Source organism: Myxine glutinosa, chromosome 2 (assembly GCF_964187855.1).
Source record: "Myxine glutinosa chromosome 2, kmMyxGlut1.1, whole genome shotgun sequence".
NCBI lineage: Eukaryota > Metazoa > Chordata > Myxini > Myxiniformes > Myxinidae > Myxine > Myxine glutinosa.
The window spans coordinates 28,960,836-28,980,622 of NC_136262.1; the positions used below are offsets into that span (position 1 = coordinate 28,960,836).

Here is a 19,787-nt window from a genome sequence, read left to right on the forward strand (position 1 = left end):
AAAAACCATCAATTGGGAACATTGCTACAAACGAGCTACAGTTGGAAGCTATCTGAGGCTCAGTGACGATCCTGAAAAGAGCTCTCGGAAGAAAAATGAGAACAAGAAAACTTCACAACATTAAATCCCTTACATGGACGGAGGTGGATACGACACGTTGGAGGACTGTTCCACTTTCTGAAACGTTACGTGGATAACCAATGCTACACAAAAGCGATTGCAAAACCGTGTCTGTGCGGGCCGGCAAATAAACACCAACCAGTTCAAGTAAATTACTTTCCTTTATTTTGTCAAAGCACAAGGGGATTGCCTTGATCATGGGAGAATTAAGGCAATCGGTATTAATAAAAATAGAAACAGCAAAACAATAAAAATGACCATGCAGTGCAAAATGAACTAGTGCCCAAAACAAACGTTCATCTCAAATTTTAAAACACCACGACATTAGGTCACCAGGTAGGTAAGTGTGGCCAAATGTGCAAAGTGGCCAAGCACCGGCAGCATGAAGCAAGCGCCTTGGTTAACAGGTAGTTACGTACCTTTCCACAACCACGCTGCCCTGCTCTGGCAATGTTCGCTCAACTGCATCGGAAATAAAGCCAATCATAACTCTTGAGAAAGCATGCAGCCAAAGACCTGATAGTACGAAGAACCTCCCTCTAGCTACTCAATATCCAGGCCCAAAAGTCAATGCTATTCAAATTCCTAATCGTGAAAGTGAACCGTTCAGTATTGATAAAACACTAAATTAACCATCTCTGGCTGTTGAAGGCAAAGTGTGTTCAGGCTTTGAATGTCAAGGAGCAAGCATGGTCCATAACAAAATAAATAATTGCCGTCACGGTGGTTCCACAAGAGCCGGTACGTTTTGCTTCGGAATTTGTAGCTCTCTCACCCTTATACATTGCTGCTGAGCGAAGATACCCTGATATCTAAGCGTTTTCATTGTAGTTGGCTAGGTGCAGCCCAGTGTTAAATATTTTCACAAGTCGTAGATTTACTAAGTTTTTTTTTAACGCATTTAAATAAACCTGCACGGATTATCAACCGCTCGTTCAACTGCTGCGCCCGGATATGGACAGAAGCAAATAAATATGTACAACCTGCAAATCGGATCATTTAACGAGACGTGCGAGTGCAGCACCATTCTAGTACAACTGCTCAATGCCATCAGAATTCGAGAGCAGACAAAATGGTTCCACCGGTGTGGTATGGTGAACAAAGTACTTTATATCTAATACCTCGTCAGAAACCACCAGCCCAGTCATCGTTATAGGGCAATGATACTTTTGAAACCAAGATGCATCTGGCCATGAGGATAGTTTGATGATGAATAGGCCCAGGTGGTTCAGTTGAAAGAATCGGGTACAAATCAATTCCGGTGGAAACTTTAGCCTTGCATTTCTGTAAAAATTGATATTCGTCGTTTTCCACCTCAAGCACCACAATTTGTCAAGCTATCAACAGACTTTTAGTGTAGTGTTCCTGATTCTAACCTCCACCCACCACTTGAACACACCCCTCCCCCCCCTGCTCCCCTGCAAGCTTACAAATAGAAGTAGTGAAAAAGTGGAAGAACAATGAGAATAATTAACTATTTGTATACAAACCAAGTAGTTTTCTTTAGATGGTCCACCCAAACTCAGTTCATATGCAGGTTATAACCTCGCACCAGGATTAAGGAGGGGAAGACAAAAACAAAAAGGATCCTGATATGTAAGAAAGCAGTGTTGAGAGGTCACAGGTTGAAGGTCACTGCGTTAGGCTCGATGTGGAGCTGCTATCGTTATCTGGACGACCAAGAGTGGAGATATAGGAAGGTACCTGTAGGCCTGTGACCACTGTTAGTGTGCCACACCAAACCTGGGTCAGGAAAACGAGGAGGAAGGAGGAAGAGGGACAACTGCAAATTAGCTAATCAGGAAAAGCCCTTAACGCAGCACTCCGACATTCCAATTAGATCTTTAATCTGGAAAAAAAACCTTCACAACTTCTAGAACATACGACTCTAAAACCATAAAGGACGGATCAAAAGTAATCAGAGAGCATGTGGACTCCAACTGCGTGGTGATGATGCTCACCATGAAACCAGGTAGCAGAGGATTTGTGAAGCGTGCACGGAATGAGTAGAGCAGCTGTTGACTCTCTGCATTGTAGAAACTCAGTACACCTGGAAAAAACGGTTATGCCCTTTATAAAGTGAAAAACTCCACATTGACTATTTTTAAACTTTCGACATGTCACAAGTCTACAAGTTGCTGCTACAAGCATTGCTTTTGGGATTCTTGAAATGTGCACCCATTGGTCAAACAGCTGCCAGACCACACCCACATCTGGTGCTTGACTCCACCCACCATAGCACAGACAAAATGATATGGCCCCCATCTTGGTTTTCTGGTGGGCCTAACATTATGCCTGTATGCTTCTGCTGATTATACATTACCCGGGTTTGTTGTGTCAGGTACCCATTGGCTTTGTTTGGGTCAAGTGTTATTCACGATGAGGGATCCCAAAAAAATCCAATCATATGTCGAATAATAAGGTTTAGTAAAGCCCATCAGAACGCACGGTATTCAAGCGTTATGTTAAATAATCAAGTGTTACGTTACACAAATTACTAAAAACAGTTGTATAATTTTTGAACTGCCCCACGTTAGGGTAAGCAATCTGACAAATCAGCTCGTTCTGATATAGCCGTGGAGAGGATGACATGGATAACTCGTGTCGAGTTAATTTTTCAATAGCACATTAAATGTGCGTTTCCAGTCGGCCTGTCACCAGATTTTGTCGCAGGTTGTGACCACAGTGCGAACATTCTTGTTGCCTTTAAGGATGTAAAGATTTAAAATAATACTCGACTGTACGAGTCACAAGTTGCATAATTATATGCAACATAATTACATGCAATTATATGCAATCATATATCACAGATATATTTTACTTCATTGTATATCGTTACTATTGATTTCATTCTCCGTTTATTTGTTCGGGATTAAACCCGTTTGGTTTTATTCAAAGCTTTATCCCGGTGTGTACCCTGGTTAGAATAGGTACACCATATCCCTGCGTGTCGTAAGAGGCGACTAAGAGGGGTGGCGTCAGGAAGGGCATCCAACCATAACAACATTGCCTCAAAAAGAGAACCATGACAATTACAACTACATATGGGCAGGGTACAGCCTGAAGTGGAGATCGGTTTCTGAGGTTTGGGACATGGAATGTAGGGACAATGACAGGGAGATCAGGAGAAGTGGTGGAAGTATTGGTCAGAAGAAGAGTGGACATATGTTGTGTGCAGGAGACAAGATGGAAGGGAAGTGGTGTGAGAATGGTGAAGGGTAGGCAGGGACAGAAATACAAGTTTGTGTGGCAAGGGTGCCCGGAGGGCGTGAATGGTGTTGGTGTCCTGTTTTCTGAGGAGTTTGTAGACAGTGTGGTGAGTGTGACTAGAGTGAGTGAGAGGTTGATGATGGTGAAAATGATGATCGGAAAGCTCTTGGTCAACGTCATCTCGGGATATGCTCCGCAGGTTGGTCGGAGCGATGAAGAGAAGGACAAGTTCTGGTGTGCGATAGAGAAGCTGATGGAAAACGCGAAAGATGAGGAAGTTGTTGTGGTAGGAGGAGACCTAACTGGACATGTAGGAAGGAGGATGGACGGTTTTGAGGGAGTTCATGGGGGCTATGGATATGGTGTGAGAAATGGAGAAGGTGAAAGGATTTTGGAGTTTGCTGATGGAGCTGATTTGTTGATTTGTAATACTCAGTTCCAGAAAGAGGATAATAAGCTTGTTACATACACGTCAGGTGGGTCGACGACAACCGTTGACTACCCGATGGTGCGTAGGCGAGATAGGGGGCACCTCCGGGACACAAAGGTGATCCCGGGGGAGGAGGCTGTTCACAGCACCACTTGGTTGTCTGCGACACAAGGGTGAAAGGTGCGAGGAGAGCTCGGCGGGTGAAGTACCAACCGAGAATGAAGGTGTGGAGGTTGAAAGAGGTGACAGTAAGGGAGGCATTAAAAGAGAGGCTGAGTAGGGTAGAGGATGATGTGGTTGAGCTTGAACGTGGTTGGATGTCAATGAAAGATAGTCTGTTGGGAGCCGTTGGTGAGGTATGTGGATGGACAAAAGGACCACCGAGGCACTCGGAAACATGGTGGTGGGATGAGGAAGTTGGAAAGAGGATTGACGAGGAGAGGAAGAAGTTCAAGGAGTGGCAGAAGGCGAAGGGAACGGGAGCAGAAAAAGCAGAGCATGAAAGTTATAAGGCAGCCAAGAAGGCTGCAAAGAAAGAGGTAGCAAAGGCGCAGGAGGCATGGACGAAAATGTTCGGAGAAAGCTTGGATTCGGAAGAGGGTCAGAGAGCGGTATTCAGGATTGCAAAGCAGATAGCGAAAGAGAGGTGTGATGTGATGGGGGTGAGTTGCTTGAAGGATGAAGTGGGACAAATCGTTGTGGACCCAGATGGAATTAAAGGAAGATGGAAAAGATATATGGAAATGCTGTTGAATACAGAGAACGAATGGGATGGCAACATCGAGAGTAACCCAGTTTTAGGACCGGCAGAGAAGATAACTGAGAAGGAAGTTGAGGAAGCGATAAAAGCAATGAAGAGTAGAAAAGCAGGAGGACCGACGGGAGTTGTGGGAGATATGTTGAAGGCAGCAGGAAGTTGGGGTGTGAAGAGAATGACAAACAAACAACAACAGGCATTTTAAAAAGCCATTTTCCCTGCAAGAGCAGGGGTTAGCCTTGCGGTGCCCATGACAATGTTCTCCATTTTGCCCTATTTTCTGCATCTCCCCTTGTTAACCCCCTGGCCCGAATTTCTTCTTCGACCATCTTCAGCCAAGTCTTTCTCGGTCTTCCCCGTCCTCTACTTCCTTCCACATTCATTTCCATCACTCTTCTCAACAAGTCACTTTCATCCTTCAACACTTGACCAAACCATCTCAAACTGTTTCTCTTCAGAGCATCCATCACAGGCTCTATTCCCATCATCTTTTGCAATTCATCATTTGGCTTCCTCTCTCTCAAGGATACTCCACACATCCACCTAACCATTCGCATTTCCACTCTTTCCAGCCTTTGTTGCTGCTCTACGTTCATTACCCATGTCTCGCTCCCATAAATCATAACACTTCTCACACATGCAGCATACACCTTTCCCTTCAGCTTAAACGACACTCCCCTCCTCGTCAGCACGCCACTCAGTTCCCGAAGCTTCTTCCATGCACATCTCACTCTAGCAACCGTTGCCGAGTCTGATCCACCTTCTCCATTCAGCATGTCTCCTAGGTAACAAAATGTTTTCACACCTTCCAGCTTCACGCCGTCTCCAAGATCCAACTCGACGTTTCCTCCATCTGCAGCTCCCTTTGTGCACACCTTACACTTGAATGTAGCTGCCACACTGGTTAATGACCCTCTCAAACCACTACATTTTTGATGAACCCACTCAGCGCACATTGTACATTGAATTGAGTTCACTCCGACCCTTCCTGCACAGAGCACATGGCCACTTCCCAGTTCATTCCACCTCACCACATGCTTTACCACTTGCCATCACCTTTGTTTTTCCGATATTCACCTTTAGACCTTTCGTCTCCATACATTCCTTCCACTTGTTCATCTTCTCCTTCAGTCCATCCATACTTTCAGCAATCAAACCAGATCATCTGCATACAACAACTCCCACGGTAAACCCTCCTTCACATTCCGAGCCAGCACCTCCATCACAGCTACAAATAGTAGTGGACTTAGTACCGACCCCTGATGCACTCCCACCTTCACCTCAAACTCACCACTGTTCCCATCCTTCGTCCTTACAGCTGTGCGCGCTCTTTTGTACATTGCCATCCCTACTCTGATCAACCATTCCTCCACTCCCAACTTCCTCAATGCCCGTGTCACTACTTCACGTGGAACCCTATCGAATGCTTTCTCCAGATCAATAAACCCAAGAAACAACTTCTTCCTCTTCTCCATGTACTTCTCCTGCAACTGCCTCACAATAAAAAGCGTGTCTGTCGTTCCTCTTCCTGGCATAAATCCAAACTGCATTTCGTCAATCTTCACTTTCTTCCTTATCCTCCTCTCCAACACCCTTTCCAATACCTTCATTCCATGCTCCAATAACTTTATCGCTCGATACGAGCCACAGTCCAGAGGGTCACCTTTCCCCTTGTATAGAGGCACGAGGGTACTCAGTTCCCAATCCACTGGAATGCGGCCTTCTTTCACCACCAGATTGCAGATCTCTGTCATTCTCTTCACACCCCAATTTCCCGCTGCCTTCAACATATCTCCCACAACTCCCGTCGGCCCTCCCGCTTTTCTACTCTTCATTGCTTTAATCGCTTCCTCAACTTCCTTCTCGGTTATCTTCTCTGCAGGTCCAAAAACTGGGTTACTCTCTATGTTGCCATCCCATTCATTCTCTGCATTCAACAGTATTTCCATATATCTCTTCCATCTTCCTTTAATTCCATCTGGGTCCGCAACGATTTGTCCCACTTCATCCTTCAAGCAACTCACCCCCATCACATCACACCTCCTTTGCTATCTGCTTTGCCATCCTGAATACCGCTCTCTGACCCTCTTCCAAATCCAAGCGTTCTCCGAACATTTTCCGACATGCCTCCTGCGCCTTTGATACCTCTTTCTTTGCAGCCTTCTTGGCTGCCTTATAACTTTCATGCTCTTCCTTTTCTGCCCCCGTACCCTTCGCCTTCTGCCACTCGTTGAACTTCTTCCTCTTCTCGTCAATCTTCTTTCCAACTTCATCATCCCACCACCATGTTTCCGAGTGCCTCGGTGGTCCTTTTGTCCATCCACATACCTCACCAACGGCTCCCAACAGACTTTCTTTCATTGACATCCAACCATTTTCAAGCTCAACCACATCATCCTCTACCATACTCAGCCTCTCTTTTAATGCCTCCCTCACTGTCACCTCTTTCAACCTCCACACCTTCATTCTCGGCTGGTACTTCACCCACCGAGCTCTCCTCGCACCTTTCAACCTTATGTCGCAGACAACCAAGTGGTGCTGTGAAACAGCCTCCTCCCCCGGGATCACCTTTGTGTCCCGGAGGTGCCCCCTATCTCGCCTATGCACCATCAGGTAGTCAACGGTTGTCGTCGACCCACCTGACGTGTATGTAACAAGCTTATTATCCTCTTTCTGGAACTGAGTATTACAAATCAACAAATCAGCTCCATCAGCAAACTCCAAAATCCTTTCACCTTCTCCATTTCTCACACCATATCCGTAATCCCCATGAACTCCCTCAAAACCATCCATACTCCTTCCCACATGTCCATTTAGGTCTCCTCCTACCACAACAACTTCCTTATCTTTCACGTTATCCATCAGCTTCTCTATTGCACACCAGAACTTGTCCTTCTCTTCATCGCTCCAACCAACCTGCGGAGCATATCCCGAGATGACGTTCACCAAGAGCTTTCTAATCATCATTTTCACCATCATCAACCTTTCACTCACTCTCGTCACACTAACCACACTGTCTACAAACTCCTCAGAAAACAGGACACCAACACCATTCACGCCTTCTGGGCACCCTTGCCACACAAACTTGTATTTCTGTCCCTGCCTACCCTTCACCATTCTCACACCACTTCCCTTCCATCTTGTCTCCTGCACACAACATATGTCCACTCTTCTTCTGACCAATACTTCCACCACTTCTCCTAATCTCCCTGTCATTGTCCCTACATTCCATGTCCTAAACCTCAGAAACCGATCTCCACGTCGGGCATCAGACTTTTCCTCGTCATAAATGGAGTGATTTAATGATGTGAAGTAATGTAATGATGTGAAGAGAATGACAGAGATCTGTAATCTGGGGGTGAAAGAAGGCCGCATTCCAGTGGATTGGGAACTGAGTACCCTCGTCCCTCTATACAAGGGGAAAGGTGACCCTCTGGAGTGTGGCTCATACTGAGCGATAAAGTTATTGGAGCATGGAATGAAGGTATTGGAAAGGCTGTTGGAGAGGAGGATAAGGAAGAAGGTGAAGATCGACGAAATGCAGTTTGGATTTATGCCAGGAAGAGGAATGACAGACGCGCTCTTTATTGTGCAGCAGTTGCAGGAGAAGTACATGGAGAAGAGGAAGAAGTTGTTTCTTGGGTTTATTGATCTGGAGAAAGCATTCGATAGGGTTCCACGTGAAGTATTGACATGGGCATTGAGGAAGTTAGGAGTGGAGGAATGGTTGATCAGAGTAGTGATGGCAATGTACAAAAGAGCGCGCACAGCTGTAAGGATGATAGACGGGAACAGTGGTGAGTTTGAGGTGAAGGTGAGAGTGCATCAGGGGTCGGTACTAAGTCCACTACTATTTGTAGCTGTGATGGAGGTGCTGGCTCAGCACGTAAAGGAGGGTTTACCGTGGGAGTTGTTGTATGCAGATGATCTGGTGTTGATTGCGGAAAGTATGGATGGACTGAAGGAAAAGATGAACAAGTGGAAGGAATGTATGGAGACAAAAGGTCTGAAGGTGAATATAGGAAAGACGAAGGTGATGGAAAGTGGTAAAGCATGTGGTGAGGTGGAAAGAACTGGGAAGTGGCCATGTGCTGTGTGCAGGAAGGGTGTCGGACTGTCGGAGTGAACTCCATTCAATGTACAATGTGCGCTGAGTGGGTTTATCAAAAATGTAGTGGTCTGAGGGTCATTAACCAGTGTGGCAGCTACATTCAAATGTAAGGTGTGCACAGAGGGAGCTGCAGATGGAGGAAATGTTGAGTTGGATCTTGGAGATGGCGTGAAGCTGGAAGGTGTGAAAACATTTTGCTACCTCGGAGACATGCTGAATGGAGAAGGTGGATCAGACTCGGCAACGGTTGCAAGAGTGAGATGTGCATGGAAGAAGTTTCGGGAACTGAGTGGCGTGCTGATGAGGAGGCGAGTGTCGTTGAAGCTGAAGGGAAAGGTGTATGCTGCATGTGTGAGAAGTGTTGTGATTTATGGGAGCGAGACATGGGTAATGAACGTAGAGCAGCAACGAAGGCTGGAAAGGGTGGAAATGCGAATGGTTCGGTGGATGTGTGGAGTATCGTTGAGAGAGAAGAAGACAAATGATGAATTGCGAAAGATGATTGGAATAGAGCCTGTGATTGATGCTGTGAAGAGGAACAGGTTGAGATGGTTTGGTCATGTGTTGAGGAATGATGAAATTGACTGGTTGAGAAGAGTGATGGAAATGAATGTAGAAGGAAGTAGAGGACGGGGAAGACCGAGAAAGACTTGGCTAAAGATGGTCGAAGAAGAAATGCGGGCCAGGGGGTTAAAAAGGGGAGATGCAGAAAATAGGGCAAAATGGAGCACATTGTCATGGGGACCGCAAAGCTAACCCCTGCTCTAGCAGGGAAAATGGCCTTAAAATGCATGTTGTTGTTGTTGTTGTTGTTGTTGTTGTTGTACAAGTCACAAGTCTCAGCTTTTGTTTTTGCTTTCATAATATCATCAAACAAGACTTCCATCATTGTTTCACTTTGTGATGACAAACTGAGGATCAGAATCGGTTATTTATTCGGTGTATAGAGGGATTACGTGCGTGATCCTTCTGACCATTATCGTAATCACAGTAGATGCCAAGGTGTTTTGGGATTTCACAGTCCAGGGTCTTTGACTTGTTATTGTGCTTAGCAGCCAAGTTGCTCTGCAGCCATGTGGTGCCTTGGAGGGCCCAGGATGTCACCGTGCGTCCCAGCTGGTCAAAGCGACCGAAGCCTCGGTACGCGACACCGACCGCATAAGACTTGGAATCTTGCACCACGTGGATCTCCCAGTAATGCTGACCACATTCCACTTGTGTGTCACCTAAATAACAGAAACCAAACCAGTCACAATCCTGCACTCAACTCCCATGTCATTTAATGTGAAAAATCAAGCATCTGTTGACTGACTATGTGATCCAATATGCAATAATTAGAAAGTAACATTTAAAAGGACATTGTCCCTTTGTGCCTGTGCCATATCCACAATCTAGCATTCCAACGTACTTCAGATAGTGCTAATTGTACAGCCGACCCAAAGCATGGCATTCCACCGGCATGGCGTCACACAACATCCTACTCTTTTTGACGGATGTAGATGGGACAGCTGACTACATTTAATACCAATGAATAATGTGTTCCACGATGCAGCACTGACCTCTAGCACTTCACGAGAATTGCAGTTTGTTTGGTTTGACCTCGATTTTTAACTTCCAGTGCCCGTGAATTTTGGGGTTTAGTCACCTCAACCCCAACCCTCCCTCCACCCCAAATTCTCTTACCCAGTACGGAGTACGACTCTCCTGTAAATCGATCTCGCCCACTTCGAGTGCTGCCAAACCTGACAGGTGTCCCAGGTCTCTGTTTTGGAGAAGCCCCCAGTGACCTGCAAAACAAGCAAAGCAAATCAAATATCCAGTACTGTTTATTGATAGCAAACAGTTGACAACGTAAAATGTTAAGTTGTTGTACTCAGTGGTGGAATAGTTTGAGCGTCTTCTCACCGTCTGGGAGGTCAGTGGTTCAAACCCCGGCCGAGTCATACCAAAGACTTAAAAGGTGGTATGTGTTGCTTCCTTGCTTGATATTCAGTATTTAAAGGATAAGAGCATGGACTATCTACATAGTAAAGTTCAATTACAAAGTAAAGGAGAATCACCTGCTTGAAATCTAATTATTTCTAACAACTTCTCAAAGGTGCCAATAATATTGTCCGGGCCATTTTAGGATTTCTATGTGGAATAAGCTAAGATTTAATAATTTTTTTCAGCTTTTGTTGTTTTGTTCCACTGCAAACCATCATTGAATCATTCATTCATCATTCAAATGAATTTTTCAAATTTTTCAAATTGAAAAATTCAAATTCATCAATGAAATGATTAAATTAATCATTGCTTCAGATATCAAATCCTTCCTCTTCTCCAATGGCTTGATCTCTGATCACCAACTTGGTTTCAGACCAGGTCATTCGACTCTGGACATGCTGCTTCTGCTGTCTCAACAATGGATGGAGGTCCTCAATGTCAAACAGGATATTAGAGCTGTCTCCCTTGACATATCACGTGCCTTCAAATACGGTCTGGCACCGTGCTCTGCTCACCAAACTCTCCTCCTTTGGTATCCATGGAAACCTCATGCATGGCTTGCCGACTTCCTCTCTGGTCATAGTCAACGTGTGGCCCTGAATGGATTTCGCTCATCTCCCCTCCCTGTTCAGGCTGGGCTTCCCCAAGGCAGTGTTCTGGGCCCTGTGCTTTTTCTGGTCTTCATCAATGATCTCTCTGACTCTCTTGAAAATCCTCTCTATCTCTTTGCTGACGACTCCACTCTCTGCCGCTCCATTCCTCATCCCTCAGATCGGCAGTCTGCAGCCTCCTCACTCTCTGCAGACCTTGACAAAATCACAGACTGGGCAAACAAGTGGAACATGTCTTTCAATCCTGACAAATCTCACACTCTCACTATGTCTCTCTGAAAAGACCGACTGAACAACCCTCCCATCTACTTTCTCAACAATTCTCTCCAAGAAGTTCTGTCACTCAAGCTTTTGGGTCTGACTATCTGCCATGACCTTTCCTGGGAAAACACATTTTCCAAGCTGGCCTCCAAAGCCAGTCGCTGACTGGGCATCCTCCATCGTGCGAAGTCCTTCCTTGGCACACCTTAGCTCCTCACCACATACAAAGCTTCCATCCACAGCTCAATGGAATACTGTTCTCCCCTCTGGGCCGGTGCTCCGGCCTCACACCTAGCTCGGCTTCACGCTGTTGAAACCAAAGATTTCAGAATCATTGGAATCAATCTCCGGCCTAGCTCCCCCAGCTCTGTCTGTGCTCTGTCCCCCAAATGTTACTTCAGGTCGCACAAGATCTGCCAGCAACCCTCTTATGGTTAAACTGCCAAAATAGACTTTCTGCTCACCTTCAATCTTTCATTCCCCTTTTCTCCCACCTCTGGAACAAACTCCCTCACTCTCTTCAATCCCACTCCTCCCTCCAGGTCTTTAAAACAGCTGTTCACTACCATCTCTTATCTTCCCCCTTCCAAAACCTTGATCTTTTCTACTCCCATTAATTCACCCCAGATCCACATTTTTGAAATACCGACTTCATTCCTGGAAGTCCTAGCAGTGTCCATGTGTTTTATATCTCTCCCACCCCCCACTTCCCACCCCCCTTCCCACACCTCCTCCCCCCAAGCCCTCTCCCTCCAACAGATCTCCCGATGTCCATGTTCTCAAATGTTGTACTTGTGTGCTTTCCCCCTCTCTCCCCATCTTGTATCTCGCTCCCTTTATTGTACACCGCTCCTTTCCTATGCAATCTCCAGGCGCTGCATAACGTCATTGCCGGGCACCGAAGGGGGCTCGGCAATGACGCACGCTGAAAGTGAGTACTCAGTTTTCACTCTGGTTGTTTGTTTGCCTTCTTGTTTGTTTGTCCGGGTGATATCTCAGCCATCATTTGAGCTAGGAAGCTGAAATTTGGGCACAATAGTGAGGAAGTGCTTTTCAAAAATGGTATTTTTTGTTTTTTGATGAATCAATTAATTGACGAGTTACTTAATTATTATCGATTAATGCAGCCCTGGGGGGGGGGGGGGGTTTAATGCAGCCCTGGTGTTGGGCTAGCGGCTAGGGTGTCAGCTTAGGATCCTAGGATCCTGGGTTCGAAACCCGGTCGATCGCTGAATTAACGCCAGGGGGGTTGACTCAGCCTGTCATCCTTCCGAGGTCGGCTAATTGAGTACCAGTTCACTGGTAATTCCCTGTTTGTTTTTTTTGTGATTAAAGTTAGCTCTTACGCGAGCCTCGATCTTGTATACAAAAAAATAAAAATAAAAAAATAAAATAAATAATAATAACCAAAGAAAAACGTGGATACCAAAATATTTTTTATTTCAACAATTTTCTGGAAGAAATGGTGCATTATTTGAAAAAAGTGTAAGTGTGTCAATATTTTTGGCCACGATTGTATGTCAACTTTATATCCGCCCCAATTTCCGAGAAGCACGTCGAGAGGCTGGGGACATGAGCAAAGTATGTGCAGCGTTTTAATTCACGCCACAGCTGTAGGCCGAACGTGTGAGTATTGCAATGATCCCATCTGTGCGTTTGCCATTTGTCAGCAGACTAACTAGACAATGAAGGCAGCTGGAATCACCAAATTTGGCACAGAGCTTCATATTGGGAATGTGTTGAATGTGTTCAACTTTGAGCTCACAAGAGAAAAATAGAAAATGAAATAGAGTCCAGGACTATATTTACTCATGACACAGATGATGTGCACCCACAGCATGAGGTAAAGGCCGTCATTCTCAGCTTATGAGCTGTAGCTGTAAAGAGTTGCAATAAACATGCCACACATCCCACAGAGTGTCATTTTTTGGCTGTATGCACCTATTTAAACTCCAGCCTGGTGTTGGCTTAGCGGTTAGGGCGCTGGCTTGGGATCCTAGAATCCCGAGTTTGAATCCCGGTCAATCGTCGAATTAACCCCAGTGGGGTTGACTCAGCCTGTCATCCTTCCGAGGTCGGCAAATTGAGCACCAGCTAACTGGTAATTGGGGCACTGCATCAGCAGCACAAACGCGCTTCCAGAAAAATGATGCAACCAGCAGACACAGGTTGCATATGAAACAACAACAACCTATTTAAACAATGGCATAAATAAGCAGGTGTTCAAACATTAATAACACTTTTGTGGCCAGTCTGGAATTTTGTCTGGTCCAGTGTGATTACTTTGACTTGATGGTGATTTTGACCAGTGTGATTTTGATTGATGAGGACCAAAGTGCTACATACTAAATAATATCAAATAATTTCAGATATTAAGAGTTTAACCATAGAGACTCATAAAAATATCAAGTTGAGAAAAGAATCTTTGTGGGATTTTCACCTGTCACTAGGTCGGATGCCTGGTGGATTACTGGGTGGAACAGTGAAGTGGAATCGGCGACGGTGGACCAAAGATGGAGGTGGTCATGAGATGGATGCGATGAGATGGACAAGTTTCAAACATCGTGGAGTAGGCACATAGGGACAGACATGCATTTGCAAGCAGAGAATGAAAGCGATATCACAAAAAGGCCAGGTTTTTATATCTGCAAAACCCCATGGTTTTCATCGTACAAGTGGAAAAATCATTCAAGCATTTTGATGTACACATTGAGACGTTTAACTAAAATGTTCACTACGTGAAAGTGAGGCAAGGCCTCAACAAAAATACCTGTCATGTCCAGTATGCAGTAAATTTTACACTGGATGCCCAAGCACTCACCTGATTGGTGACCCAGCTGGAGAGCCTGTTGCTGAACCTGGTCGACCTTTGTTCTCTTTTCCTTTTCCCTTCACTTCATGCCCTTTGCCTGTCATTGGATCCCATTCCACCAACTTTCCATCCACACGAAGGTTAGGATGGGATGTTGAGCAGTCGAGGAGGAAATTAAAGGCTACACAAGGAGAAACAACCACATTAGGAGAAGTACTACACAAGACCAATCTACCATATAAAACACACTGCCAGTTTGTGTTTGTCCAGACTAGTGCACCCGCAGACTCCGGGAGGAGCAGGAAGGGGCATTCCTCTTTGCGGTATATAGATCACAGTCAATCTATGGGCGGGTCTCAAGAACATTGGGTGTGTGTTCATTTACCAAGTTTCTTGTGAAGCGATCGACAAGTGGTTTAAGCATTTGAGCAAGCACTCAATTCAAAACCATTAAGGAACGGCTGGCTTGGCAAGCGCTAGCTAGCTGCTTGGCAAAGGAGCACAACCCAAGCTTCTCCCTTTCAGGTCGCTATGAAAAATGCCACGGTAGCGGCAGAAAGCCATGTTATTAACCCAACATTTGTGGGTTATATAGAGTATAGTAGATCTTCGCTCAGTTCTGCAAGTAAACCTTACTTCACGGATGTCGGGATTCCTCCAAATTTCTTCATTTAGTGTTATAAAGAGCATTAGCGACTGTTAAAAAAGCTAAGCATACGTGTTTGTGGTTTATAAAGAGCATTAGCGACTGTTTAAAAAGCTAAGCATACGTGTTTGTGGTTTATAATATTTTTACTTCCTGGAGAAGCCGTTGCTCCCACAGAAACGCCATAACTAAGCTATTTGTACACGTTATCACTGCAGGAAAAACGCCTTAGGGAAGAGGGACATTATTAGTATTAATATTGTTTTGTAATAACATTAACAATATACGATTATCATTAATTTTGTTATTAAAAGTCTTTGGAAATATGCCACGATAAAGCTAATTTAACATTTATATACACCTCAACGTGCAACCCCATTGACGGCAATGGCAGGCAAACTCGCTCGGGTGGGGGGAGGGGGGGGGGGGAGGGAATGAATGCGGTACAACCTTCATTGTGTAACCCTTCGTCATCCTGTCAAGTTTGGTTGAGATTGGATAAGTACCGTAACGACAGAATGTATTGGCGTCAAAAATTCATCAGACACAAATGGCATATTTTAGTATGATGATGTCTGTTCCCCTTCATAAGGTTAGATTTTAAAGACCAATCTTTTAACATTAATGTGTGTTCACTACTGTCTATGTTTAAGGATAAAACAAGATCAAAAAACATTTTCCATGAAAGAGTAATTATGTCTGTTCTATTGGAATTGTAGACTGAGGCTTGCAAACCGAGCCTCAAGGGTGGTGTACAGAAGCGGTTTAAAAATAAAATAAACACAAGGCTCAGGGAGGTGAAATTTGCTGCACGTGGTGTGTAGCATGTGCAGAGTAAAAACGAGTGGTCATTTACGTCCACAGGATGTCAAATAAAGATGATATAAGCACACCTGACACTAGACCACTAGACCAGGGCTACACAATTTAACACCCTCACTAGGCTGCACCATCGAATAAACTGTCCCAACCAGTCATTTATGATTGACTTTTTACTAGTTGTGGATAAAACATGTTAATGAAGCGTCCCTGATGCCTGTGCATAATCCCATTAACTGAATGTATTGGCATGCTACAAAATTATCTATCTTGCTGCCCGTTCCTGCAAAGCGCACCTATAAAGATCACAATTCTGAGGGGATTTCTCCTACATCCAACGAGCATGGGTCATGCAGTCATTCCATCATAATCTCTACATTAAACCACATATGAGGGTCGAAACAAATGTAATGTCTCATATTTTTCAGTTTGTAACCATAGCGTCATATGAAAGCTCTTCTCCCACCCATTTTTAAGTTGAATGGTCATGTGACAATATCATGCCACACTTTCAAAATGGTTGCCCCGCTGGATGTGTGTATGAAGCAGAGAACAGTTAATTAATTTCTTACTGCTGTAGAGGTTACTCCAGTGGAAATTCATCGGCGTTCAAATAATGGGTACATGACTACCATTGATGCGAGCACCGTTAGACGTTGGGCAAAGCGTTGTAATAATAATAATAATAATGCATTTATTTTATATAGCGCTTTTCAGGAAGCCCAAAGACGCTTTGACAGAGTGCAAAACATAATGCATAGCAAAACATAAAAACAATTGCAAAAAAAGAAGAATCAATAGGGAAATATTCAAAGCACAAAGGAGGGAGAAGGAGAGGAGATAGTCAGGGGTTAGATGCTGTGGGTTAAATGTTGAATGCAGTGTTGAACAGGTGGGTCTTGAGTGATGTTTTGAATGTGGTGAGTGAGGAGGAGTCTCTGATGGTGTGAGGTAGCGAGTTCCAGAGGGTGGGAGCAGCGATGGAGAAGGCCCTGTCCCCCCAGGATCTAAATTTGGTCCGGATGGGGGGGGGGGGGGGGGGGGGGTCAGGAGGTTGGTACCAGCAGAGCGGAGGTTGCGGGTGGGAGTGTGTCTGGAGAGGAGGTCAGCCAGGTAGGATGGGGCCAGGTTATGGAGGGCTTTGTAGGTCAAGAGGAGGATTTTGTACTGGATTCTCTGGGAGATGGGGAGCCAGTGAAGCTTGTAAAGGACGGGGGTGATGTGGTCACGGGTCCGGGAATGGGTGAGTAGATGGGCAGCGGAGTTCTGAATGTATTGGAGTTTATTGGTGATTGTTGAGGGTGAACCATAAAGGAGGCTATTGCAGTAGTCCAGACGGGAAGTGATGAAGGCGTGGATGAGGGTTTCTGCAGCCACGGAGGAGAGGGATGGACGGAGACGGGCGATGTTTTTCAGGTGAAAGAAGGCTGTCTTTGTGATCTGTTTAGTGTATTTGTCGAAGGAGAGGGTTTGGTCAAAGATGATGCCAAGATTCCGGATGTGAGGGGAGGTGGATACTGGGAAACCGTCGATGTTGAGGGCAAAGTTATGGGTGGACTTGGTGAGCGTTTTTGGGCCAATGATGATTATTTCAGATTTATCACAGTTAAGTTTGAGGAAGTTGATTTGAAGCCAGGATTTTATTTCAGTGATGCAGTTTGTCAGGATAGAGTGGGTGGCGGTGGAGATGGACTTGGTGGAGATGGACTTGGTGGAGATGAAAAGCTGGATGTCATCGGCGAAGCAGTGGAATTGGAGACCATGACGGCGGATTAAGTGACCGAGGGGGGACAGGTAAAGGATGAAGAGGAGGGGGCCAAGAACTGAACCTTGGGGGACACCTTGGGGGAGGGGAGCAGTGGGGGATTTGCAGTTATTGATGGAGATGAACTGACGTCTGTCAGAGAGGTATGATTTAATCCAAGAGAGGGCAGTGCCGGTAATGTTAAAGGTGGTTTCAAGTCGGGTGAGGAGGATGGTGTGATCGATGGTGTCAAAGGCGGCGCTGAGGTCGAGGAGGATGAGAATGTTGAGGTTGCCAGCGTCAGAGGAGAGGAGAAGGTCGTTGGTGATTTTGAGGAGAGCAGTTTCAGTACTGTGGTTGGAGCGGAATCCGGATTGGAATGTTTCATACAGGTTATTGGCAGAGAGGTGATGTTTGAGTTGAGTGGCTACAGCGCATTCCAAAACCTTTGACAGAAAGGGTAGGTTGGAGATGTGTCTGAAGTTATTTAGGGTGTCAGGGTTTAGTCCAGGTTTTTTCAGAATGGGGGTAACAGCAGCAATTTTGAGGGATGGTGGGACGATGCCTGTAGACAGGGAGGAGTTTATTGTTGCAATGATAAGTGGAGAGAGAGCAGGAAGGGAGGCCTTGACAAAGCTGGAGGGGATGGGGTCAAGAGTGCAGATGGCAGTTTTCATTCCGATGAGGAGTTCAGAGAGGTCAGTAGGGGAGACTGGGGAGAATTGAGACAGGGGATGGCAGGATAAGGGGGGGCAGGTGGTTTGAGGGGGAGCGGGTGCGGCGGTGGTCAAGCTGTTGTAGATGTTTTCAATTTTGCGTTGGAAGAATGAAAGGAAGGAGATGCAGTTGTCTATTGTGAATGACTGGGTGGTGGTGTTCAGGGGGCTGAGGAGTTTGTTTATTGTAGAGAAGAGTGCTTTTGGGTTTCCGGAGCCAGAGTGGATAATTTGAGAGTAGTAGGCGGAGCAGGCGCGGGAGAGGGCATCTTTATAGTGTTGTATATAGTGCACGTATTTGTAAGAGCGGGGAAACCAATAGACGACAAGTGACAAGTCAGATTTCTGCGCTCGTTAAAGTGTGCTGCAGTTGAGAGAAACCATGTGGAAAAATAACAGCACATTTTCCATATTATATATATATATTGTTACGGGCGCGGTTTAGATGTTATTTACCGAGCGGTGGTATTGCCGCGACCTAACAGTTCCCCCGATTCTTCCCCAACTCAACCGATTCCACCCAGACGTTGACCAAATCGCGCTATGCCAAATCAATGATGGAAAGGACACAACGACTGGGATAGATGAAACGACGCAAGGGGTACAGTTCTCAAGACCTCCGGAGGAGGGTATAATTACAGTGGTGGAGAAAAGGGGGTAGATTACAAGGTAGTGAGGTAAAGACACAGAAGAGATGGGCACTTAATTACAGTCTTATCTTATCCCAGACAGACCACAGACAAACGGAACAAGGTAGACTTACACAGGGATTGATGGCAGGAATAGACAGGTAGGTTGATAGCACAAGGTGCACCTTGGCTCGGGGACAGGATCAAGCACGGTCCAAGAGATGCAGGGAGGTGTCACAGCGCTCGGAAGGGACGTCTCTCTTGCTTCAAGCTCAGCGCGCATCTGACGTCACCTCCCTCTTCCTGCGCATGCTCAGCGGGGAGTGACACGCCCTCGGCTGGTTGGCTCCGCCCCCCTGGGGCCGGTCCGCCGCTTCCATTGGGTGCGGGGGTTACCGGGCTCCGCCCTTGACGAGGAGCTGACAGGGAGCCCCTATTTGGTAACCCCGTCGAGCACATGTTCGATGGCGGCTCGTTGGGAAGGCCTCGTGCCCTCCCAACACCCCCTACCAACCAAGCCGGAGTGAGGACGCGCACTCCCTGTGCACGCCGCTGCCGTTGCTGTTGTTGTTGTTGTTGTTGCTGAACCGTGAGGAAGAGCTGCGGGGAGGTATTGGGAGGTCCTAAACTTCCTAACGGTGCCATACAATCACATTCTGGTGCAACGAAGGGTCAGAATTAATGGAAACGAGTCCTTAACTGACATAGACTAAGAATAACTAGCAAGATGTCCTATAGTTGTCTTACATGAGATGCGGTGAACCTGGGCACGACATTTAATGGGGGAAATATGGGGAGGTCGGGTCTACAGAGTGTTGTTTACAGAAAATGGGACTAGGGAATGGGGGATTGGGGATAGTTGGGAAGTATTGAGGAAATAGGGGAATATTTACAAGCGGATATGGATGGATGCAAATCCCATATCCGCAACAATA

The 19,787-nt window shown here is 45.8% G+C and overlaps 1 protein-coding gene across 2 annotated transcripts in view; it reads right to left on the reverse strand.

Annotated features, from left to right (window-relative positions):
* Nucleotides 1-262: 262 nt before the first annotated feature.
* The window catches only part of LOC137421949 (FSD1-like protein), a 99,746-nt gene continuing 80,221 nt past the window's right edge, over nucleotides 263-19,787 (reverse strand). For both annotated transcript variants that reach the window (XM_078773050.1, XM_078773049.1), the window contains exons 9-14: nucleotides 14,308-14,479; nucleotides 13,927-13,956; nucleotides 10,312-10,415; nucleotides 9,603-9,854; nucleotides 2,082-2,170; nucleotides 263-1,863 (exon numbers count right to left, since the gene is read on the reverse strand). In XM_078773050.1, coding sequence (XP_078629176.1) covers nucleotides 1,753-1,863; nucleotides 2,082-2,170; nucleotides 9,603-9,854; nucleotides 10,312-10,415; nucleotides 13,927-13,956; nucleotides 14,308-14,479 — 758 coding nt within the window. In that variant the 3' untranslated portion in view covers nucleotides 263-1,752. The remainder of the gene's footprint in view (nucleotides 1,864-2,081; nucleotides 2,171-9,602; nucleotides 9,855-10,311; nucleotides 10,416-13,926; nucleotides 13,957-14,307; nucleotides 14,480-19,787) is intronic.